The 19,044-nt window shown below is 53.2% G+C and overlaps 1 protein-coding gene across 3 annotated transcripts in view; it reads right to left on the bottom strand.

The window, feature by feature from the left end:
* TMEM266 (transmembrane protein 266) overlaps positions 1-19,044 on the bottom strand; it is a 148,926-nt gene that overhangs the window by 35,145 nt on the left and 94,737 nt on the right. For all 3 annotated transcript variants that reach the window (XM_008015767.3, XM_038010209.2, XM_073012352.1), the window contains 3 exons: positions 13,145-13,299; positions 9,742-9,815; positions 391-447 (listed from right to left, as the gene is read on the bottom strand). In XM_008015767.3, the coding sequence (XP_008013958.2) occupies positions 391-447; positions 9,742-9,815; positions 13,145-13,299 (286 nt within the window). The remainder of the gene's footprint in view (positions 1-390; positions 448-9,741; positions 9,816-13,144; positions 13,300-19,044) is intronic.

The following is a 19,044-nucleotide window of genomic DNA, read 5'->3' as shown; positions in this document are numbered from 1 at the left end:
CCCCACCCTCGTGGCAGGAAGCAGAAAGGAAACCCAGCCTGAGAAGCACGTTGACAGTTTCCCACTCAGCTTTCCATTTAGGGTGAATTTATTTGTTTTAAAACACATTTCAAAAGCTTTTCAAATTGATTCAAATTGTAAAATTTTGCAGAACTTCAAGGAATCCTACATTCCTTTTAACATTCTAAAGAAATGTTTTAGAACATTCTTTTGCTGAAAACGGTCTCAGTTCCCCTTCCCTGCCCCACCCAACATGTGCGGCCACAGAGGTCAAGTGGGAGAAGGAGTCAGCCTTTTTGATGGTGTCCACCCTGGGATGGATGGGACATGATGTTTTCCAGCTTCCAGGATGGCTGAGTGAGGGCTTTGGGGGTGGACATTGGTCTTTACCTCTATTTTGTTTTCGATGTAATCCCAGATCCCAAGCACCACAATCCGTAGAACAGTCTGAGGAAAGGAAGTGAGAAACTGATTATTCTCCAGGTCCTCATCCAGCTGAGAAGATTCCAGAGCTCAGCATTCAGAGTTCTGCTTCCTCATTCAGTAAAAGGAAAAGGTCTCCCCCATCTCCTAAGCATTTCTCAGCCCCTGTGCCCTCTCCACTCCCACTGCCAGTGCCCCACCTCCAGCCTTTGTGGTGGGTGCACCTCCTGCTGGCTCCTCTGCCTGCAGGCTCAGACCCCCCATTTCTGTGCCATCCCCTGGGCACTCCTGATGCCATCTTCAGTGCTCCCTGTACATACAGAATACACTCCAAATCCCTCGAAAGGATACTTAGGACCCTGCCTGCCTCACCTGTGTCATCTTTTGCCACTCCCGTCATGCTGCAAACCACTTATGAATCTTCAAACATACAAGCTCTCTCTCTCATGGCCTTGTCTTTGCATGTGGCAAAAACTGCAGTTGACTCCCCTCTCCACTCCTTGACCCCAAATCTCTTCCCTCCTTCCTGTACAATAACTGAAGCTCCAGCATGGCCACCCAACTAAAGACTACATTTCCCAGCCTTCCTTGCAGCTGGGCATGGCCATGTGACTACATTCTGGCCAATGGCTAGCAACCAGAAGCACCAAGTACAACTTCTATGAATTAGGCTCCTCCTCCTTCTATCTTCCCAAGGCCTAGAATTGGGTGCATAAGTGTGATGGTGTGCCATCTTCAACCAAGGAGGGCCAGGCCACAAGACAGAAGCCTGCTGGGTCCCCAACAGCCCCAAGCCTTACCTATTCACTTAATGTGTTTTTCCATGAGAGAGATATGGACCTGGCCTTGTTTAAGCCTCTGTGTTTTGGTTTTCTTGTTACAGCAACTTGGCCTGTGCCTGAGCCAGCAGGGCTTTCCCCTTCCTGTCCTTCTGGCTTAAACATCACCTCCGTGAAGCTCTTGCACACTCCCCGGCTCAGCTGGTGCCTCCTTCCTGAGTGTTCCTATGGTCCCTGGGAGTCACCCTCCCACAGCACTTCCTTGTACCTTGTGCTGATTCCCTCCCCATCCCCCAGTGGAGGCTCAAGGGACCTGGTCTGTGTTCTCTCTTTTATCCCTAACACCTGGCATACAGCAGCCACCAGGCGATTATGCACTGTGGACAGATGAACAATCCGTGCATGAATGAATAATTCCTGAATGGTACTGCCTTCAGGAGCGGTTTCCTCACCAAGAGGACATCTTTCTCCAAAGAAGCCTCTTAAATGCTGGTCCCGTAAGATGCCGGTACCTTTGTCTGCAGGCTCTTCCTGGAGCCAAGACGACTTTAATTCACAGTGATGCACACCAGATGGTGCCCCTCTCCCTCATGCCTGTAGTATAAGCCTAGCTTTTTGAACTCTGCAAAGCTGCCCGGAGGATCATCACCCACAGCTGTTAAGCCACAGAAAGGCTTGGCTGGTAAAATCCAGCTCTTTCTCGGGAAGGACAATCTTGATTTCTGTGAAGGGATGGGAAGGTGAATGCTCATCGGGGACAGTCATGTCTCCTTCTCTGAGTACCGAGAGGAGCACATGGCAGCCCGAAGTCTGCTCCTCTGCAACTTCCTGGCGCCTGGGTGGGTGGCCCCATGCTTAACGGCAAGACACTTTGCAGGGGTGGGAAGAGATCTGGGTGGGGGGCCACAGTGTCTTGAGATCATAGCTTAATAATGGGCTGGTTGTGTGGCCTTGGGCCAGTCAAATCCTCTCCCTGGGCCTCAGTTTCTCCTTCTGCCAGAGAGGTGGATTACATGTTGTAACTCTTCCAATTATTTATGAGAATAATATCTGCCATCTACTATATGTCTGAGTGCCAGACCCTGGGTCAGCCCTCCTAACATGTGATTCTCATTTTACAGAAAGGGCCAGAGAAGTTAAGGAAGCTGCCCATAGCCACACAGCAATCAGGAATGAAGGCAACATTTGGACCCAGAAGTTTCTGGCGCTGCAAAGTGTACTCAGCTGTGTAAGAACACCACATAACAAGCAGGCATGATGGCTCACACCTGTAATCTCAGCACTTTGGGAGGGCGAGGCGGGTGGATCACTTGAGGTCAGGAGTTCAAGACCAACCTGGCCAAATGGTGAAACCTTGTCTCTACTAAAACTACAATCATTAGCCGGGCGTGTTGGCGCACACCTGTAATCCCAGCTACTCAGGAGGCTGAGGCAGGAGAATTGCTTGAACCTGGGAGGCGGAGGCTACCGTGAGCTGAGATTATGCCACTGTACTCCAGCCTGGGTGACAGAGAGACTCTGTCTCAAAACACACACACACACACCCCACATATTAATATGGTTTCTTTTGTTGCTGCCCAACTCCTCTAATTGTGCCGAGATTGAAACTTAGTGTTTGTCTCCTCTGAAATGCTACAATGGCCATATCCATCCTGAACTCTCCATTCTGGAGTGTCCAAAACAAAAGTCCAGGCTGGGAAGATGGGAACAGGGCCTAGTGCAAATATAATTTCTGCTATGGCAACTGCTCCTCCTCTTTCTCCCCCTTCTCCTTTTAAAATGGTGGTAAAATACACATAACACAAAACCATCTTAACCATGTTGAAGTGTCCAGGTGGTGTTAAGTACATTCACATTGCTGTGCAGCCATCACCACCATACACCTTTAGAGCTTTCTCATCTTCCCAGACTGAAGCTCTGTACCTGCTGAACAGTAACTCCCTATTCTGTCTCCCCATTCTACTTTCTGTCCCTATTAATCTGACTCCTTTAGGGTCCTCAAATAAGAGGAATCATCATACTTCTTTAGAAACAACACTCTTCTTAGCCGAAAAAGCAGAGGCCCAGGAGTGAGGGGTGGAGGGAGCTGGCCAGGCATGGGACTCAGCCAGCAGTGGTTGAGCAGGAGGAGGAGGCAGCAGACAGTGCACCCAGAGCCTCTGTGCCCCACGAAGGAAAGAGACTGAACGGTTTTATGAACCAGAGCAGTGCCAGGGAAGCAGGTGAAACAGCTAGAATCCCAGCCGCTGCCTTCCCTCTGTGCTGACCTGTCCACAGGGGACCCAACCTCAGAGGCCTGGCTCAAGCCCCACTCTTCTGGAAGCCTTTCCTTCCTAGCTCAGCCCATGGAAACACAACAGCAAGAGGCCGCTGTGGAGAGGGTTCAGGAAACACCTCCCAGCCAGGCCTCCTGCTAGTGATGGGGAAGCAGTGGCTCCAGGTCAGGGTCAAGGTCAGAGTGACCCTGGCTCTGAAACACGCCACCTGCTGGCTTTCCTCCCCCCCGCAGCATCCTTCCCCTCCCGACACCTTTGCCGAGACCCATTGTCCACGGAGGCAGGGACACAGCCTCACTGCCCTGCCCCACACAGACCAAGCAGAGTCTTACACCTCTGAAAACACGGGCTGGACTAACCCACTGACTGCCTGTGCTTCTCAATGTGCAGCCAAGGACACCCCGCTTCAGCAGCATTGGGGGTTTATGTAAAACGCAGATTCCTGGACTCTTGTGGACAGCCAGGATATCAGAAACTCTGGGCACAAGCCCCGGAATATGCTTTTTAAACAAACTCCCCTGGAGCACCCGATGGAACCGCAGGGACGTGTAAGGCGACCCTGCCCCAGGTTACAACAGGAGACCACAGGTCCACAAGCAATAATGAGAAAGGGCGTTAGATGGGGAGTCAAGAGTCTGGTCCTCTTTCTGGCTCTGACTGTTCCTTACTAACCACCTGACACTGGCTGGATCTCTGGACAGATCTGGGCTGAAAGCAGATCCACGCCCTGTGTGCGGCCACCTCCAGAGCTGCTCCAGAGCTCAGCGAGGCACACAGCTCACTAAAAAAGCAGAGTGATGGTGAGGGATTGCCCCACCCCCAGCCCCAGCCCCAGGGCCGTGGCCTTGCAATACAGGCCCCTAAAAGTTGCAAAGGGCTTTGAAGGAGCATCTGACGGAGCCAGAATCCTCAGCTTCAGCCACCTCCTTTCCCACCTGGGGCTAAGGGCTTTCAGCCTCCTTCATCCCAGTTTTGCCTTCAGGAGGCTGCTCTGATAAGCAGTGTAGGCGAGAGCCTTGGCAAACACTCAAGGATGGTGCCATTTATTGAGTATTTATTAGGAGCAAAGTTTTTAAACCATTTGAGTGACGCAGAAACTGAGGTGCGAAGAGTGGCGGGTGAACCTTCTGGTCCCTGGACCCCTCTTGCCTTCCGCCTCAGGTGCCCTCATCTTCTGTTCCTGGTCAAGCCCTGCTCTCAAGAAGGGACTCCCCTCATCTCTTCCAAGGGAAGGAAACATTGTCTTCTCTGAAGGAAGGGGTCCAGGCTTCAGGCCGCAGGACAGGAGAGGGGGAAGTCCCAAGCCTTGCACCTGGTCCAGGCCCTGCCTCAGCCAAATGGCAGAAAGGGCGAGGCCCTCCCCTCAGCAGAATCAGCGTATTTCCCTGGAGAGGAGCCTGATGAGGTTGCTAGAGTTTGGAAACCTTGGGAGATGCAGGCAGAAGTAGCTATTAGTCTATAAGCTGGTTTTGTGCAAATTTTTAAAAGGCAGAGGAAGATCCCTAGCTCACCTCTTAGCAAGCAGAGTGGGGGCTGGACACCCCTGTGGCCTGCAGAGCCATCCCCACATGGGGCCCACCAGCCAAGGAGAAGGGAGCAGCCATGTCTAGCCCCGAGCCTGCGGCCTCCCAACACTGCCAGCTACACCCCTAGGTTGGGGGCGTAGGGTGGTGTGTGGCTCAGGGGAGCAGGCTGGTCTAAGGAACAGCCACCATGGGTACCAGGTGCTGGAGGCTGACCCCTGGCACTTCCTTAAGAAGCAGATCTGCTCTTGGACAAATTTTCCCTGGGGTTAAACTACAATGGCAAGACGAAGACGTGGATTCCAGGATCCAACTACAAGGCCAAAATAAGAAATGTGAAGATCTGTGTGGTAGTTGACACTGTCACTAGTCTCACACTGGTAAGGAGAAGAAAAATTGGGGCTGGACACAGTGGCTGTTGCCTGTAATCCCAGCACTTTGGGAGGCCAAGTGGGGAGGACCACTTGAGCTCAGGAGTTTGAGACCAGCCTGGGCAACATGGCGAAACCCTGTCCCTACAAAAAATATATATATAAATTAGCCAGATGTGGTGGTGCACGACTGTAATCCCAGCTACTTGGAAGACTGAGGTGAGGGGATCACTTGAGCCAAAGAGGTTGCGGCTGCAGTGAGCTGAGATGGGACCACTGCACCCCAGCCTGGGTGATAGAGTGAGACCCTGTCTCGAAAAGAAAAAAAGAAAAGTGTGCTGTGCTACATCATGGATGAACGGAGAAAACATGCTAAGACTCCAGTCACAAAAGACCACATAGTGTAAGATTATGTTTACGTGAACTATCCGGAAGAGTTAAGTCCACAGAGACAAAAGCAGATTACTAGCTGGCAGGGGTGGCGGTACAGGGGGCAGGGGGAGTGACTGCTACCGGGTATGGGGTCTCCTTTTGGGGGTGATGAAAGTGCTTTGGAATCAGGCAGAGGTGACGGCTGCACATCACTGTGTGGGTCCTAAATGCCACCGAATTGTCCACTGTAAAAGGGTTATGTGAAGAGAATTTCACCTCAACAGGAGGAGGAGGAAGAGAGGGAGAGGAGAGTCAGTAGCTGCTGCCACCACTGCCTGAGGCTCCTGTCTAGAAGGCCAGCTGTGGCTCCACTTTCTCTTCTCCCAGGGAAAGAGCTGGGGCTGCCTGGGCCTTTCCAGACCCCAGGGATGGGGCCAACACCCCACAGCCCACACTGGGCCCTGCTGCAGGGTGGCCTGGCCTTGGCCAGGAGGCCCCAAGGACTCCTGCAGTCTCAGGGGAGGAGCAGCAGTCTTCCCAGTTCCAAGTGGCCAGCTGGGCCTGGCCTCAGCCAAGGGCAGGGCTGTGCTTTGGAAGAACATTTGCACAATTCTCCATCTGGATGGCAAGGCTCTGCATATTCTTCATGCTGAAGGGCCACGTGAAGTGCAGTGACCCTGCGTGACCCGGAAGACTGGGGCCCAGGAAGTCTCACGGGCATCCACTCTTACCTTGGACCCCTGCAGGGACCCCTGCACAGCCTGCCTGATGAGGGGCACTCTCACCGCTTTGACAGCATCTATCTCACTGTCAAACAGCTTGGCCCATTTGAACAGACGTCCTCAAACGGAGCCCAAACCAGCCTCACCTTCCCCTTCTCTGGGCCTAGCTCTATGACCTGGGGCCAGCAGAGAGCACAGTAGCCCATCTTCCCAGAGCAGCCTGCAGAGCTCTGGGGTGGGCAGAGGCCCACTCATCCACCCAGAGGCCTGCGCCTGGGCCCACCTGCCATTCCTGCAGGCCCTGGGCAGGTTTCCACACCTCTCCAGGCCTCAGTTTCACAACTCATAAAATGTCCTACCCACCTTCCAGGACTGCCCTAAGGCTCAGCTGTGAGGAGGGGTGGAGAACTGCTCAGGACAGGCCCAGGGCTCCAGGACAGCAGGAGCCCCGGCGGGGTGACCTTCTTGGAATTTCCTGTGGAGTAATGTCCACTCCCTAAGGCCAAGGAGGCTTAGAGTGCCACCCCACCCTCGGCCCACAGCCACATCCCTGGGTATTAACCAGGAAAGAACTGGCAGACCTGAAGGGGTGGCACTCATTTCTCCCAGCTGAGGAGGGGGTGCCAGTCATCCTGGGTCTGTGGTCTGAGTGATCGCTCGGTCAGACTTTCTTTCTCAGGTTCTTCCCAGAGACCCCTGGTCCCTTCCCACCCTGCCAGCTTCAGGGCCTCTGAAGGATGCAGTCAGGGGCAAGAGACCAGCTTAGGAGCCCAGAGCCCTGGGTCCAGTTTTGGTCTTAACTGGCTGCGTAACCCTAGGCTGCTCTCCTTGTCTGTGCAGTATTTTGAAAGGACACCACTGGTATGGTGAGCAAACACGCAGGCTGACCCATCATCCTGGCCCTTCCTATTAGGCGTCCCAGTCACTGTGAGGGGCACAGACATGCTCGCATGTTTCCAAACTGTCTGGGGGCAGGGGACCTCCATGAGACCCTTCCAGTAACAAGGTTCTGACACGGTTCTTGTGGGCACGCAGCAAGACCACGGAAATTTGCGCTTGCTAGTGTGGTGTGAGCCGTGTGTATATTCCTGCAGGTTCTGTACCTCATTCATTCGTCACTTGATCCCCATGCACCGGCCCTCCATTCATGCTGGGCAGAGGGCACTGGCAGGGCCGGACCCTGCTACCTGTCACCTGGCTCCACCCCCTCACCATCTTTGACAAGGTCAAGGTAACAGAGCCAGCCCTTCCTCCCCAGCCTCCTACAGACCCTGCTCTCCCCGCTCAGCTGTGGGAGGACCCAGCCCCTTCCCTGGTTTGGGGGTGCCTGTGGAGGACTCTGAGGCTGCGATTCCTGTGCACAGGGGTTTGTCTGTTTCAGGTGGCTCATCTCCCGCAGTGACAGGAAGGGAATGCCAAATTAATGCTGGGCAATAAATTCTGCAAAAGCCAATAAAACCAAAGCAGAGGGATAGAGGGGAAGAACCGCAGCAACTGATTAAACATTTTTGTTGGCAGTCACAGACACATGGCACATTTTCCAAGGTTTGCATCAAGGAGACATCTGGCCATGGCCCATGTGTTTGCGGGAGGGAATCCTGGCCAGGCAGAGACAAGGGGCCAGGGAGGGCAGGACCCACGTGGGGGCTGTAAGCCGGGGAGCAGGCACTCTGCTCTGGGGGCAGGCAGAGGTACCTCCAGGACAATGGTCTCAGGGAGGCAGTTAGGACCCGTCCTGGGAGGGCAGTGCTGGGATCTGCCCCCTCCATCTGAGCCTCAGGCCCAGGCTCACCGGCCAGCTCCATGGGCTGCAGGAGGCAAGGCCCGGGAAAAGGAATGTTCCATGCTTGGAATGCCTGCTGCCCGGCCCACCACACCCCACACCCGGAGTCAGGATTCTAGACTCAAGACCCAAAGCCCAGCTCCCTCCTGATTTTTAGGGAGGGTGGCGGGGGGAGAGAGAGACAGAGAGTGCAGAGCCATTAGGTAGACCAGAGGGGACCCATAAGAGGATGATGGGACTCCTGACTCCCAAGGTTCCCTACCTCAGTGCCTCTGCCCATGCCACCCTCTCTCACAGCATCCTTCCTCCCTTCAAGGCCCCTGGTCTTGGGGTCCCAGAGCCCCCGTGCCTCAGGTAGAGCAGCTCCCGTTGGTGTGAGCTGTGCGTGTGTTCCCAGAAGGCGCTGTGCCTCACTCGTTCCTGCCGTTCCCCAAGGCTTTGCTGAGCCATGCTGAAAGGCCCACGGGACTCTGCATGGGCTCATATGTACCCGTAGCAAGGATGGGATGCTGGAGGGTGGAGTGACACAGTGGCCTGCTGACTTGAGCCAGTCCTAGGCTCTGTTAGGAAAAACCAGTTTTCTACATGAAACTCTCCTGTCCTTCAGTGAACTTCCAGTGTACACAGGGCAGGATAAAGCCCTGCCTGCAGCAAGCCCAAGCCAATTCCTCCCACACCCAGATGCAGGCCAGAGTCTCACTGGGACAGCCTGGGAACTGCTCAAAGGAAGTGTCACTCACCCCCATGCAAAAACAGAGGAATGTGCTGCCCAGACACGTCAGCTTCTGCACCAAGCCCAGGGGCCCGCGGATCTCCAGATCTCCGTAAACTTTCCCCACCCCTCGCCGCAGAGATTCGCACTTGGTCTCTACTAGCCGACTCCAGCAATGCTGACGGGGGTCCATGCTCCCTGAGCCCCCATCTCGGAAACACAGCCTCACACTCACACTGAGAGGCATATCTCTCGGCCCCATCAGACCCGGGGCCCCTGCAGGACCAGGTCGGGTCCACTGCCTGGCCCTGTGACCTGGTTCTCCCACCCCCTGCGTGCTTTGGCCCCAAGGGTCCGGCCAACTGTGGGCCCAAGACCACAGCCACAGAGTCCCAAGAGCTTCCCTGTGTGGGCACTCGGCTTCAGCCTCACCTCCCACCTGCTCCTTACTGGCCGCATCCAACACTGGCTGCCCCTCGATGCCACACTCAGTCTCACCTTCACCAGCGTCATCGGCACCCCCCTCACCAGGAGAACACCTGCTCATCCACTGGTGTTCCTCCCAGGGTTTTGCTTGCGCCAAACCCCCCTGGCTGGATCGGGCTCCCTGTACCATCTCCCCCGACAGAGCTCAGCTATCTGTATTGTATCTCCCTCCCAGCAGCCTCAAAGGCTAGCGGGGGACCTGATGCTAGAAACCATTTCAAGAAGTAGACGTTGGTTTTCCCAGGACAGGAGTCACCCAACAAAGGAGGTGACAAGGCCACAGTCTCTACATACCTCTGAGAAGAACACGGACAGAATGACCAGGCTGATCCAGTGAATCACGCCAGCAAACTGGAACGCGCTGGAAACTGCAATGGACAGGATAAGGACCAAATTTGAGGAGCAAGGAATTTGGTGCGTTGCTATGGGGCTTCGCAGCATCCATCCAGACCTCTGGGACCCCAGGGCCCACCTGTGTGAACATTTAGATCTGGTGGAAATTGGGTCAGAGAGCAAGGGCAGCTTTAGCTGGCGTCTGCAGTGAAGGCGGTAGGAGATTTGCGAGACAACGATGCTGTTCTTCTTGCCTCCAACCCAAGGGGCTGCTTCCTTCTCCCCCACAGGCCGCCTCTCTGAGCTCCTGCTTGGTCTTCGGTGGGCTTTCGGCTGTAGCCAGACTGTAGGAAAGAAGCCCTCCAGAAGGGGCTCAGGAAGACATTCACGGCTTTTGGGCTGTGTAGGCAGCTTCAGTCGAGTAGAAGCTGGATGGGCTTTTAGACATCCAGCCCACAGTTCACCCCCAAAGTGCTGTGCACAGTCAGGGGACTCTAAATGAGCTTACTGTGACTTTTCGTTCTGGAAACCGAGTGGCAGAGACGGTGGTGTCGGCCAGGGTGTTTTGGAGAGAAGGCTGCAGTGAGGACTGGCGGGGGAGCCAGGTTTGGGGCAGAGGTGTCTGCCTCCCTCCCTAGATTAGCAGAGCCAGTGGAATGGGGTCTGCTAAACTTCTACGTTGCCCTGCTTGCCCCCAGGTTCTGGAGTGGGAGTGAGAGGAGCCATTGGCCCCTGAGGGTTCCCGCCCCACCTTTCACCAGCCACTCCTTAGAGTTAAGGCATTTTCTTTGGAAAGCCCTTTTAAAATACGTGAAGCCACGGCCAGCCTTCGAACTCTAGCATGGCATGGTTTTTAGCCAGCAAGGCCAAAAGCAGGATGCTGGGGCCTAGGACAAGGGTCAGGTGAGCTCTGATGGAGACTGGGTGGGAGGGATTGCCCCAGAGGGTAGAGGGCTCCCCAGAGGCCTAAAAGAAATACTGGTGGGATACTGGGGAAGAGCTGAGATGGGGCGAGGGGCAGGAATGCTGCTGAGAACATGCCTGCTCTGCCTCCTTTGTGAGCTGCAGCCAGGCCTGCTTGGCACATTGCTCAGAAACCCCCCAGGGCCAAGGGAAAGTGCCCAGTGCCTTCAGCGGGGAGGGCCAGACTGAAACAGAGGAACCCACAACCTCTCCCGAAGCTCTGGGATCTGCAGACCCTGGGGGTGGGTAGAAGTCAGGTCACAGAGCATAGCCAGGGGAAGACAGCTGCAAAACCAGGTTCCAGGTGGGAGACTCTGAGGCCCCCTGGCTTTGGGCCAAGGCGACCCTTAGAAGATGAGCCTGGAGTCAGGCCACATGAATACCAGTGGGAACGAAGAGGCTGAGGCCCATGTGACTCCAAGAAGACCTCCAGATGATTCTGAAAACATAAAATCTCTCCCCATTATTTCTCAAATGAATTCCTGTGCCTTTTTTTACGGTTTGCTTTAGAAGAGCAATAAATCTCTGATTGTGCATTTTATGGAATTTAAGATGCCTTTTATGAGCTGCTATTGGATCTCCCACCAAAATCAATCTCCTGGATACTTAATTTTAAGCAAAATTCCAGTGTCGGCTGGGTTCTCAGTTCTCCTCAATACCCTGTCATAGCCCGAGCAGCCGAGGGCCCCGAGGACAATCCGCCACGGGGAAAGAAAGGCTCCGTTATGGGCAGGTCTCATAAAAAGCAGACAGTACGGGTGAGTGGGAGGGAAAGTATACAACATGGTTTAATTGAAGACAGGTTGAGTGTAAAACCGGTACCGGTCACTCTATGCTGGAAGATCCTTTAATTGGAACCAAGGGGCCACCAGCTGCATAAAACCCAACTAGGCTTATCAGACAAAAGCAATTCTGTGCTCACCATTCATCCTCTCTCAGAGAGCAGAGAAGGCTCATGTGACTTGGAGGGAGCTTGGACAGACCCTGAGTTCACAGGATCCCATAAAGGAGTTGAGGGCATTTGAGAAAGGAAGCCCAAGACATCTGAATGGGTTTGGGGGTGACTGGATCTACAGTCCTGGATTTTGCCAGTGGAAGGAAAAGAAGTCTCTTTGGGGTTGATAACTGTACCTTTTATTATTATTATTTATTTATGTATTAATTTAATTTATTTATTTGAGATGGGGTCTCACTCTGTCACCCAGGCTGGAGTGCAGTGGCGTGATCATGGCTCACTGCAGCCTCGACCTCCCAGGCTCAAACGATCTTCCCACTTCTGCCTCCTGAGGAGCTGGGACTACAGGCATGTGACACCATGCCAGGCTAATTTTTACATTTTTTGTAGAGACAGGGTCTCGCCATGTTCCCCAGGCTGGTCCCAAACTCCAGGGCTCAAGCGATCCTCCCACCTTGGCCTCCCCAAATGAGACTACAGGCATGTGCCACCACACCTGGCCTGTGCCTCGTTTTAAATTTGCATTTGAAGGATCTACCTTTTGAGTCAGGGCAATACAGGGAACGAGGAACTGCACCAGAAACCACTAAGTTATCCAAAGTCAAGAGGCAAGATACCTGCCCTGCCCCTCTGGTGCGACAAACAGCACGGGGTAGGCCTGGTGGGGGTAAGCGGTGGATCCTCCATTCAGACAGCGATGTCACTATGGGACATCCAGGACAAAAGAGGTGGAAGACAAGGTTTAACGTGAAACTAGGACAAATACCAAGAGGAAGAGAACTGGCCAAGCAGTTAAATGACCTGGTGCCTTGAAGTCCCAGCTCCAATACCTCTTACTTAGGGCAAGTATCTCACTTCTCCAAATCTTAATTTGCCTCATCTATAATATGGGATCATATCCATCTCGCCCATCTCACAGGGTTACTGTAGTGTCAAGTGTGTGGAAAATTCTTTAAAAACTATCACCATACATATAAATCACACTGCCAACTCACAGCTGGATAAAAATACCAGGAATCTTATCATTGTGGTCGCTGTCGTAAGTAGTTACTACAAGCTGAGATGCCTCCGTAAATGGGAACTCTCTTTAGACTACAGAAAATTCCAACCTGGAAAATCCCAAATGGGAGCAATTAAAAAAATGCATACAGGGGTCCCCAACGTTTTTCATCTCATCAGTTTCTGATCATGGAATGCTGGGGAGAGGACTGCAGAGGCCACATTGGGCAGAGAGGGGCAAACTGAGGCTGGGGGTGACAGAGAGAGAAGCTGCCAGATGTATTTCCTCCCCAGTGGCCATCCCCATGAGCCCTGGGGCCTGAGGCTGGGCAGCAGCATCGGCGGGGGCAGATCACGGCCTGCAGGTTGGGGACCCCTGATGAATGCAGATGCACACTGAATATTGACATCATATGTATTGGCATATGTATCTCTCTTGCTACTCACACTGGAGAAGCTTTATATCTATTAGAAGTTCCAGAGTCAGGAGAATCACCACCAATATTACACAGGCTACCAGGAAACTGTTGAGACTTGCACTGAGCAAAAATACCTGCCACACGGCTGCTCTCTTCCCACAGCACGGCTTCAGCCAGTTAGACCTGTGGGGACAAAAGTGGGGAGAAGAGAGGCTAAGAATGGGGGGGACAAGAGGGTGGGCCCCAGTCAAAGCCCTGCTCTCAAATCCACCAGCGTCACTCCTCCTGGGCTCTCTCCCTGGCTCTAGGCTTCATGGCGAAACACAACCTTATTCAAGAGGCTGGGGAGCATCATAAAGGGTGAAAATGTCTCATTAAGAAATGGAGCTGGCCATTTTTTTTTCTTTTTCTTTTTCTTTTTTTTTTTTTTTTTTTTGAGACAAAGTCTTACTCTGTTGCCCAGGCTGGAGTGCAGTGGTACAACCTCAGCTCACTGCAACCTCTGTCTCCCAGGTTCAAGCAATTCTCCTGCCTCTTGCTCCCAAGTAGCTGGGGCTACAGGTGCATGTCACCACGCCCAGCTAATTTTTGTATTTTTGTAGAGATGGGATTTCATCATGTTGGCCAGGCTGGTCTCGAACTCCTGACTTCAGGTGATCCACCCGCGTCGGCCTTCCAAAGTGCTGGGATTACAGGCATGAGCTGCCGCTCACAGCCGGGCTTATATGCAAACCTGCAGCTCATGTATCTCTGTGCTTCAGTCTTCTCAAAGTTGAAAAGGGTATGAGACCAACATCTGGTGGGTTAGTGGACAGTCGGCCTAAGCAGCAAGTGCAGCGTGGAAACAATGTGTTATTACTGCACTTCTGTGCAGCTCAGAATGCGGTGACATGGGCTCTGGCATTTGGGAGCATCTCAATTTGCCTTTAATAAATGCTCGATGAATCACTGAATGGATTTTCCATTTTTCAGCTATAAAAAGGAAGATTTGAACTAGATCGCTGTTTTTCAAAGTAGGCTGCGTGGAACACTAGTTCCACAAAATGTTCATAGTTGTTATTTGATGCAAAAGTTTCCATGATTGGGTATGTTTTGGGAAATTTGGGTCCAATGAAGTCAAATGGCTATTTTTCTCTGTGGGGCGTTTTAGGGCCTTCAATATGCTCTTAAGCATTATCATGGTCCCAAAGAGACTGCAGAATCAGGGCTTCCCAGACTTGCTGGACCGTGACACCCTTTATCACAGAGTGAGAATCTGGCGAGACTAGAGTTCCACGGACTTTCAGGGAAACCCTTGACTATATGATTCTGGGCATCACAGCAGAGGTGAGGCTGCTGAGGACAGATGCTTTCCTGAGCAGGTCTGGAGGTGGGAGGGGTCACAGAATCTGAGCTGGATGGGCTCCGCAGGGCACTGGACACCCTTCTCTCAGGAGCACAAGAAAGGCACCTCTGAGGGGTCTGGGGAATACAGGGATGGGGGAGCTGAGCTCAAACCGCACCGGTTTGGTAGTTTAGGTACAAACAGGACCTGCCTGCCTCCCTTGCTGAGGAAGAACTAGGCATCCTGAAGTGGCAGCCACAGCACCAGCCCGGGAGGCCACGCTTCTGGCTCTGCCTTCGGCCACCCTGGGGCCCCGCGTGAAGACTCCTCACCACTGTGGCCTCCGCCTCCGCCTCCCCATGTGTAAACAGGGATAACGTTCCTGAACTCACAGGTCACTAAAGTTAAATGAGGAAACTGATTGGCCCTGTAAAGACAATGCAGCTGAAATGGATTTTGGTAATGATGGCGACGATGATGATAAAATATATGATGGCCTGAACACGGGGTTGTGAAGGGGGCTCTGCCCTGAGGTGCCCCCTTCTCTCGGAAGGAATAACATGAATGCTTCAAGGAGATTTCGTCCTCACACTCCATCCAGGGAAAGCCTGAAGGAGTCCCCCGCCATTGGAAGGACAGACAAAGCTCACAGCTCTTCAAGAAACCTGGTGGGACACTGGGCTTATTCACGTCATTCTGAATATTTTCTAACACCTCTGGGAATGATAGGCCCCCGTCCTCAACTCTGTGGGGAATGCAAAGACTGGTGTTCAGTCCCCAAACTCAGGGAGCTGCTTCCAGAAAGACAGGTAGGGGGACATCAACAGGCAAAGGAGAAAGAGGAAGAGGCCATTTTGGATGGGGCTGTGGAGGTCGACGTGAACCCTGCAGGTCCAAGAGTATGGGGCAAGAGATGAGGAAACCAGCCAGGTCAAAAGAGAGGGTTTTTCATTAAGGGACAAGCAGAAAACAGGAGAATGGTCTGTGGGGGCCAGATGGTGAAGGCCATCGATGAACACCCTCGTCGCGCACTGCAAGTGGATTTCAAAGTCCATTGCAAACCACTTCTTTCTGCTTTCATGCTGGCACAAGGGAACAATCTTCATGCAAGGGGCTGCAGAGGAAACCCCAGACTGAAACTGGGAGGAGCTCGGGCAGGTTGCCAGGTCAAGCGCAGGATGTCCAGTTAAACATCTCAATTTCACATAAACAATGAGCAATTTTCTAGTGTACCCTAAACATTGCGTATGATAGACTCATGCTAAAAAATGATCTGTTGCTTATCTGAAATCCCAATTTAACTGCGAATCCTGTATTCTTATTTGCTAAAGCTGGCAGCCCTAAACTCAAGAGCCGAGGGGTCCAGAGGGGGCCTGGTGAGGGCAACTGTGATTTGGTCAGAGAAGCATGGGAACCCTGGGATGCAGGCAGAAAGCCAGGATAAGCTGGGGAAAAGCGCATGGGAAGGCCATCTGTCCGGAGGGGCAGGAGGGAAGGACCTGGCCAGGGAAGCCAGGTGCTCGGATGACAGCTTTGGCCCTGCTGGGCTGGAGGCTCACAGAAGCCTAAAGCTGCTGCCCGCAGCAGTGCCAGCGGCACGGTGCTCCCATCCATTAACAAGCCTTTGCATTTTAAGATATCCTTGGCTATCATCACTTGGCCACCCTCCTCACCTCCTGATTCTTCCTTCCGGCATCACCTACTCCCCCCGCTTCTTTTCCCAGGATGTGACATTCCTGTCTCCCCTTCCGCCAGCCCCATTTTCATCCTTCACACCTCTCGCACCAAGTTCACGCTCAGCCTCCAGCCACCTCAGCGCCTCCGGAAGCCGGTTCCCCTGCCCTCTGCCTGCTCACTCCTCCCTGACGGCTCTAGCATGGTCTTTTCTAGGGCCCAAGGACACCCGGTTCCAATTCCACATTCTCCCCAATGCCCATTCCTGTGTCTGTGGCCCCTAAAACTGATGCCATGTCATTGTCATTTGAAATCTGAGCCAAGCACCTTCAGGCGGTTGTGAATAAAAAGGGCAGCTGCCAGGGCCATCTGCCTGGACTGGCCAGCAGGAAGCCTCATCTTCACATTCCACAGAAGGCACCAGGCATTTGTTCACCTTCGTGCCTCGGACATCCCTAAGACACTGCTCCTTCTACCCCAGAGGAGGGTCCCGAAGGGAGTAGGGAATGAAACGAAGCATTGTATGCAGGAGCACTAGTTCCGTGTATATTCAGTTCCCTATTGACAGGAGACTCAGATCAAGACCTGCTTCCAAGGGAGGAAAAGCCAATTTATATTGCTGTTTAAATGTCATTTTTTCTTTTTCATTTTTTTTGTTAGAGAAACTTACTAATCACATCAGGTGGTTAGCGAGAAGCTGCAGGAGATGGGCATCTGGAGTTACCTGTGGTCTGAAGTCAGCCCATAGTTGGCCTGGCCCTGCCACCAGAGCACACTCCTCAGCCTCAGGGAAGAGTCAGGTAGAGGACCGGGCAGATGGCAGGATTCGAATGCCAGGCAGGAGATGACGGCCTTGAAGTCAAATGAATGCTGCCCCCACCATGAACTAAGGTAGGCAGTGTGATCAAGAGAGGCGAAAATCCCTGCTTTGGGCAGGTTACGCTCTAGTGGGAGAGACGGTCAGGCAATAAATACAACAGGTTATGGTGTGCTACAAGGCGACGGTACCATAAGGAAGACACACAGAGCTGGTGGAGGGATTAGGACGGGTAAAGGATGAGTTGACATTTTAAATATGGTGGTCAGAGCAGGCCTCAGTGAGAAAGTGACATGGGAGAAAGCTAATGGGGGTGAGGGGAGAGCGATTTAGTGTACATGGTTGAAATGTACACTACATAGGGACTGTTTCTGGTAAAATTCTATTCAGCCCCGAAGTAACTCCAGCATGAGAAACACCAGGGTGATGGGAGCCAGGAGCTGGGCCCGGAGGAGGATAGGGCTTCCCCCTTCGGCAGTGGGTGTAACTCACCACCCACCACCATCTAGGACAGATGCTGCTGGTGCAGCCACAGCCCTTGGCACAGCCAACACACAGCACCCAAGAACCCTGAGGCAGCTGCACAATCGCGCCTGTGCCACGCTGCTCTGGTCCTGTCCTTTTATTCTCATGCCAGCTCAGTTGTCCCCTGCCCACACTCTGCCCTCAGCAACCCGCCCCTCCACCATGCCAGTCTGGGAGTGAGTTCGTGCAGGCCTCCTTGTTGGGGGTGTCACTTGCATCCTCCTCTGTGCACCCCCTCCTCTCGGTGGCCCGAGGGCAAGGCACATGGGGGTGGACTTGACAGAGTGGAAGGACAGAAGACCACTGTCAAGGAAATGATGGTATCCAGGGGATACAGTGTCTGGTGAGGCCTGGCTGCATTGGAGCAGGGAGACAGGGATCCATGGAGACTGGGGGTGGGATGTGCCTCCAGGTCAGTGGATCTCAACCCAAGCTGCACACTAGAGCATCCAAGAGAGCTCTTAAGAACTCCAATGCCCAGGCTGCACACCAGACCTCCTGAACCACAACCTGTGTGAGGACCCAGGCCTCCTCAGATGACTCCAGTGTGCAATCAAGGTGGATGGAAAACGGCTGTTCCGGGTCGTCGATACTCAGTGGCATCTACAGAGCAGCAGCATCAGCATCACCTGGCACTTGTTAGGAATGCGGCATCTCAGCCCTTCCCGGTGCTAGCTGAATTTCAGTCTGCATTTCAATGAGATCCCAGGTGCTTTGGGTGAGAACAAATGCTTCTGGCGGCCTAATAAGAGGTAACAGGTATCTCAGAAGGTAAAGGGGGCATGGCAAAGGGAGTTTGGGAGCAGAAGAGATGAGACAAAAGAAGGCAAGCCACGGTCGAGCAGCCCTGGGGCATCAAGGAAATGGTGCAGGCAGGCTGTGTGTGTGGGGTGGGAGAAGAGAGTCCAGACAGGTTCTGGGCTTCTTCGGGAAGAGCAGAAACAGAGGGCAGGGCTGCACTAGACTGCAAGACCACAGACCCCAGGGCTCCAGAACAGGGCCCTCGAGAGTGGGTGGGGGGCTAGGAGGCTGGGCTGAAGCTGCAGGCTTTTGGTTGACCAGTGTTTGAAAATCTCAAGCTGCTAGTAAAATTTCATCTGAAATTCAGATGACTCGGACATTCCTAGAAGACTGTGTTTTAGCAGCAAAATAGAATGTGACCAGTTTCAAAAGATTCCTGAGTGGTTCAGTAATGACTCAAGGGGCTTAGTGGGCCAAAGGGGAAATCAGCATTGACTGCTTAATTACAGAAGGTGCTTTCCTGCTGTCTTCAGCATCAGCCCGTGAAGGCCCCAGGGCTGGTTCTCAGGGTGGTGTTATCCCCAGAATTGCCATGAGAGGGCAGGCGTTTCCCAATTTCCTGTCTTGGTGCTGCTGTAGTGAGGGGACAGCTCCAGGGGCCCAGCTTGGGCTGCCAGAGTCTGCAAATACCAACAAGCAGATGGTATGTCCTGGCAGATGGGCAAGTATTCTACCATAGTCACTCTTGAGGCCTCAGAGAAATCCTGGGGTGGGAGGGGAGGCTGAGTACCTTTGTTGCTTCTGCTTCATAGTCTTAGGTGTTTGCATAAAAATTTCAAAAAATCTA

Source organism: Chlorocebus sabaeus, chromosome 26, assembly GCF_047675955.1.
Source record: "Chlorocebus sabaeus isolate Y175 chromosome 26, mChlSab1.0.hap1, whole genome shotgun sequence".
NCBI lineage: Eukaryota > Metazoa > Chordata > Mammalia > Primates > Cercopithecidae > Chlorocebus > Chlorocebus sabaeus.
Note: the sequence above shows the minus strand (reverse complement) of the source record. Positions and strands in the feature narration are given on the sequence as shown.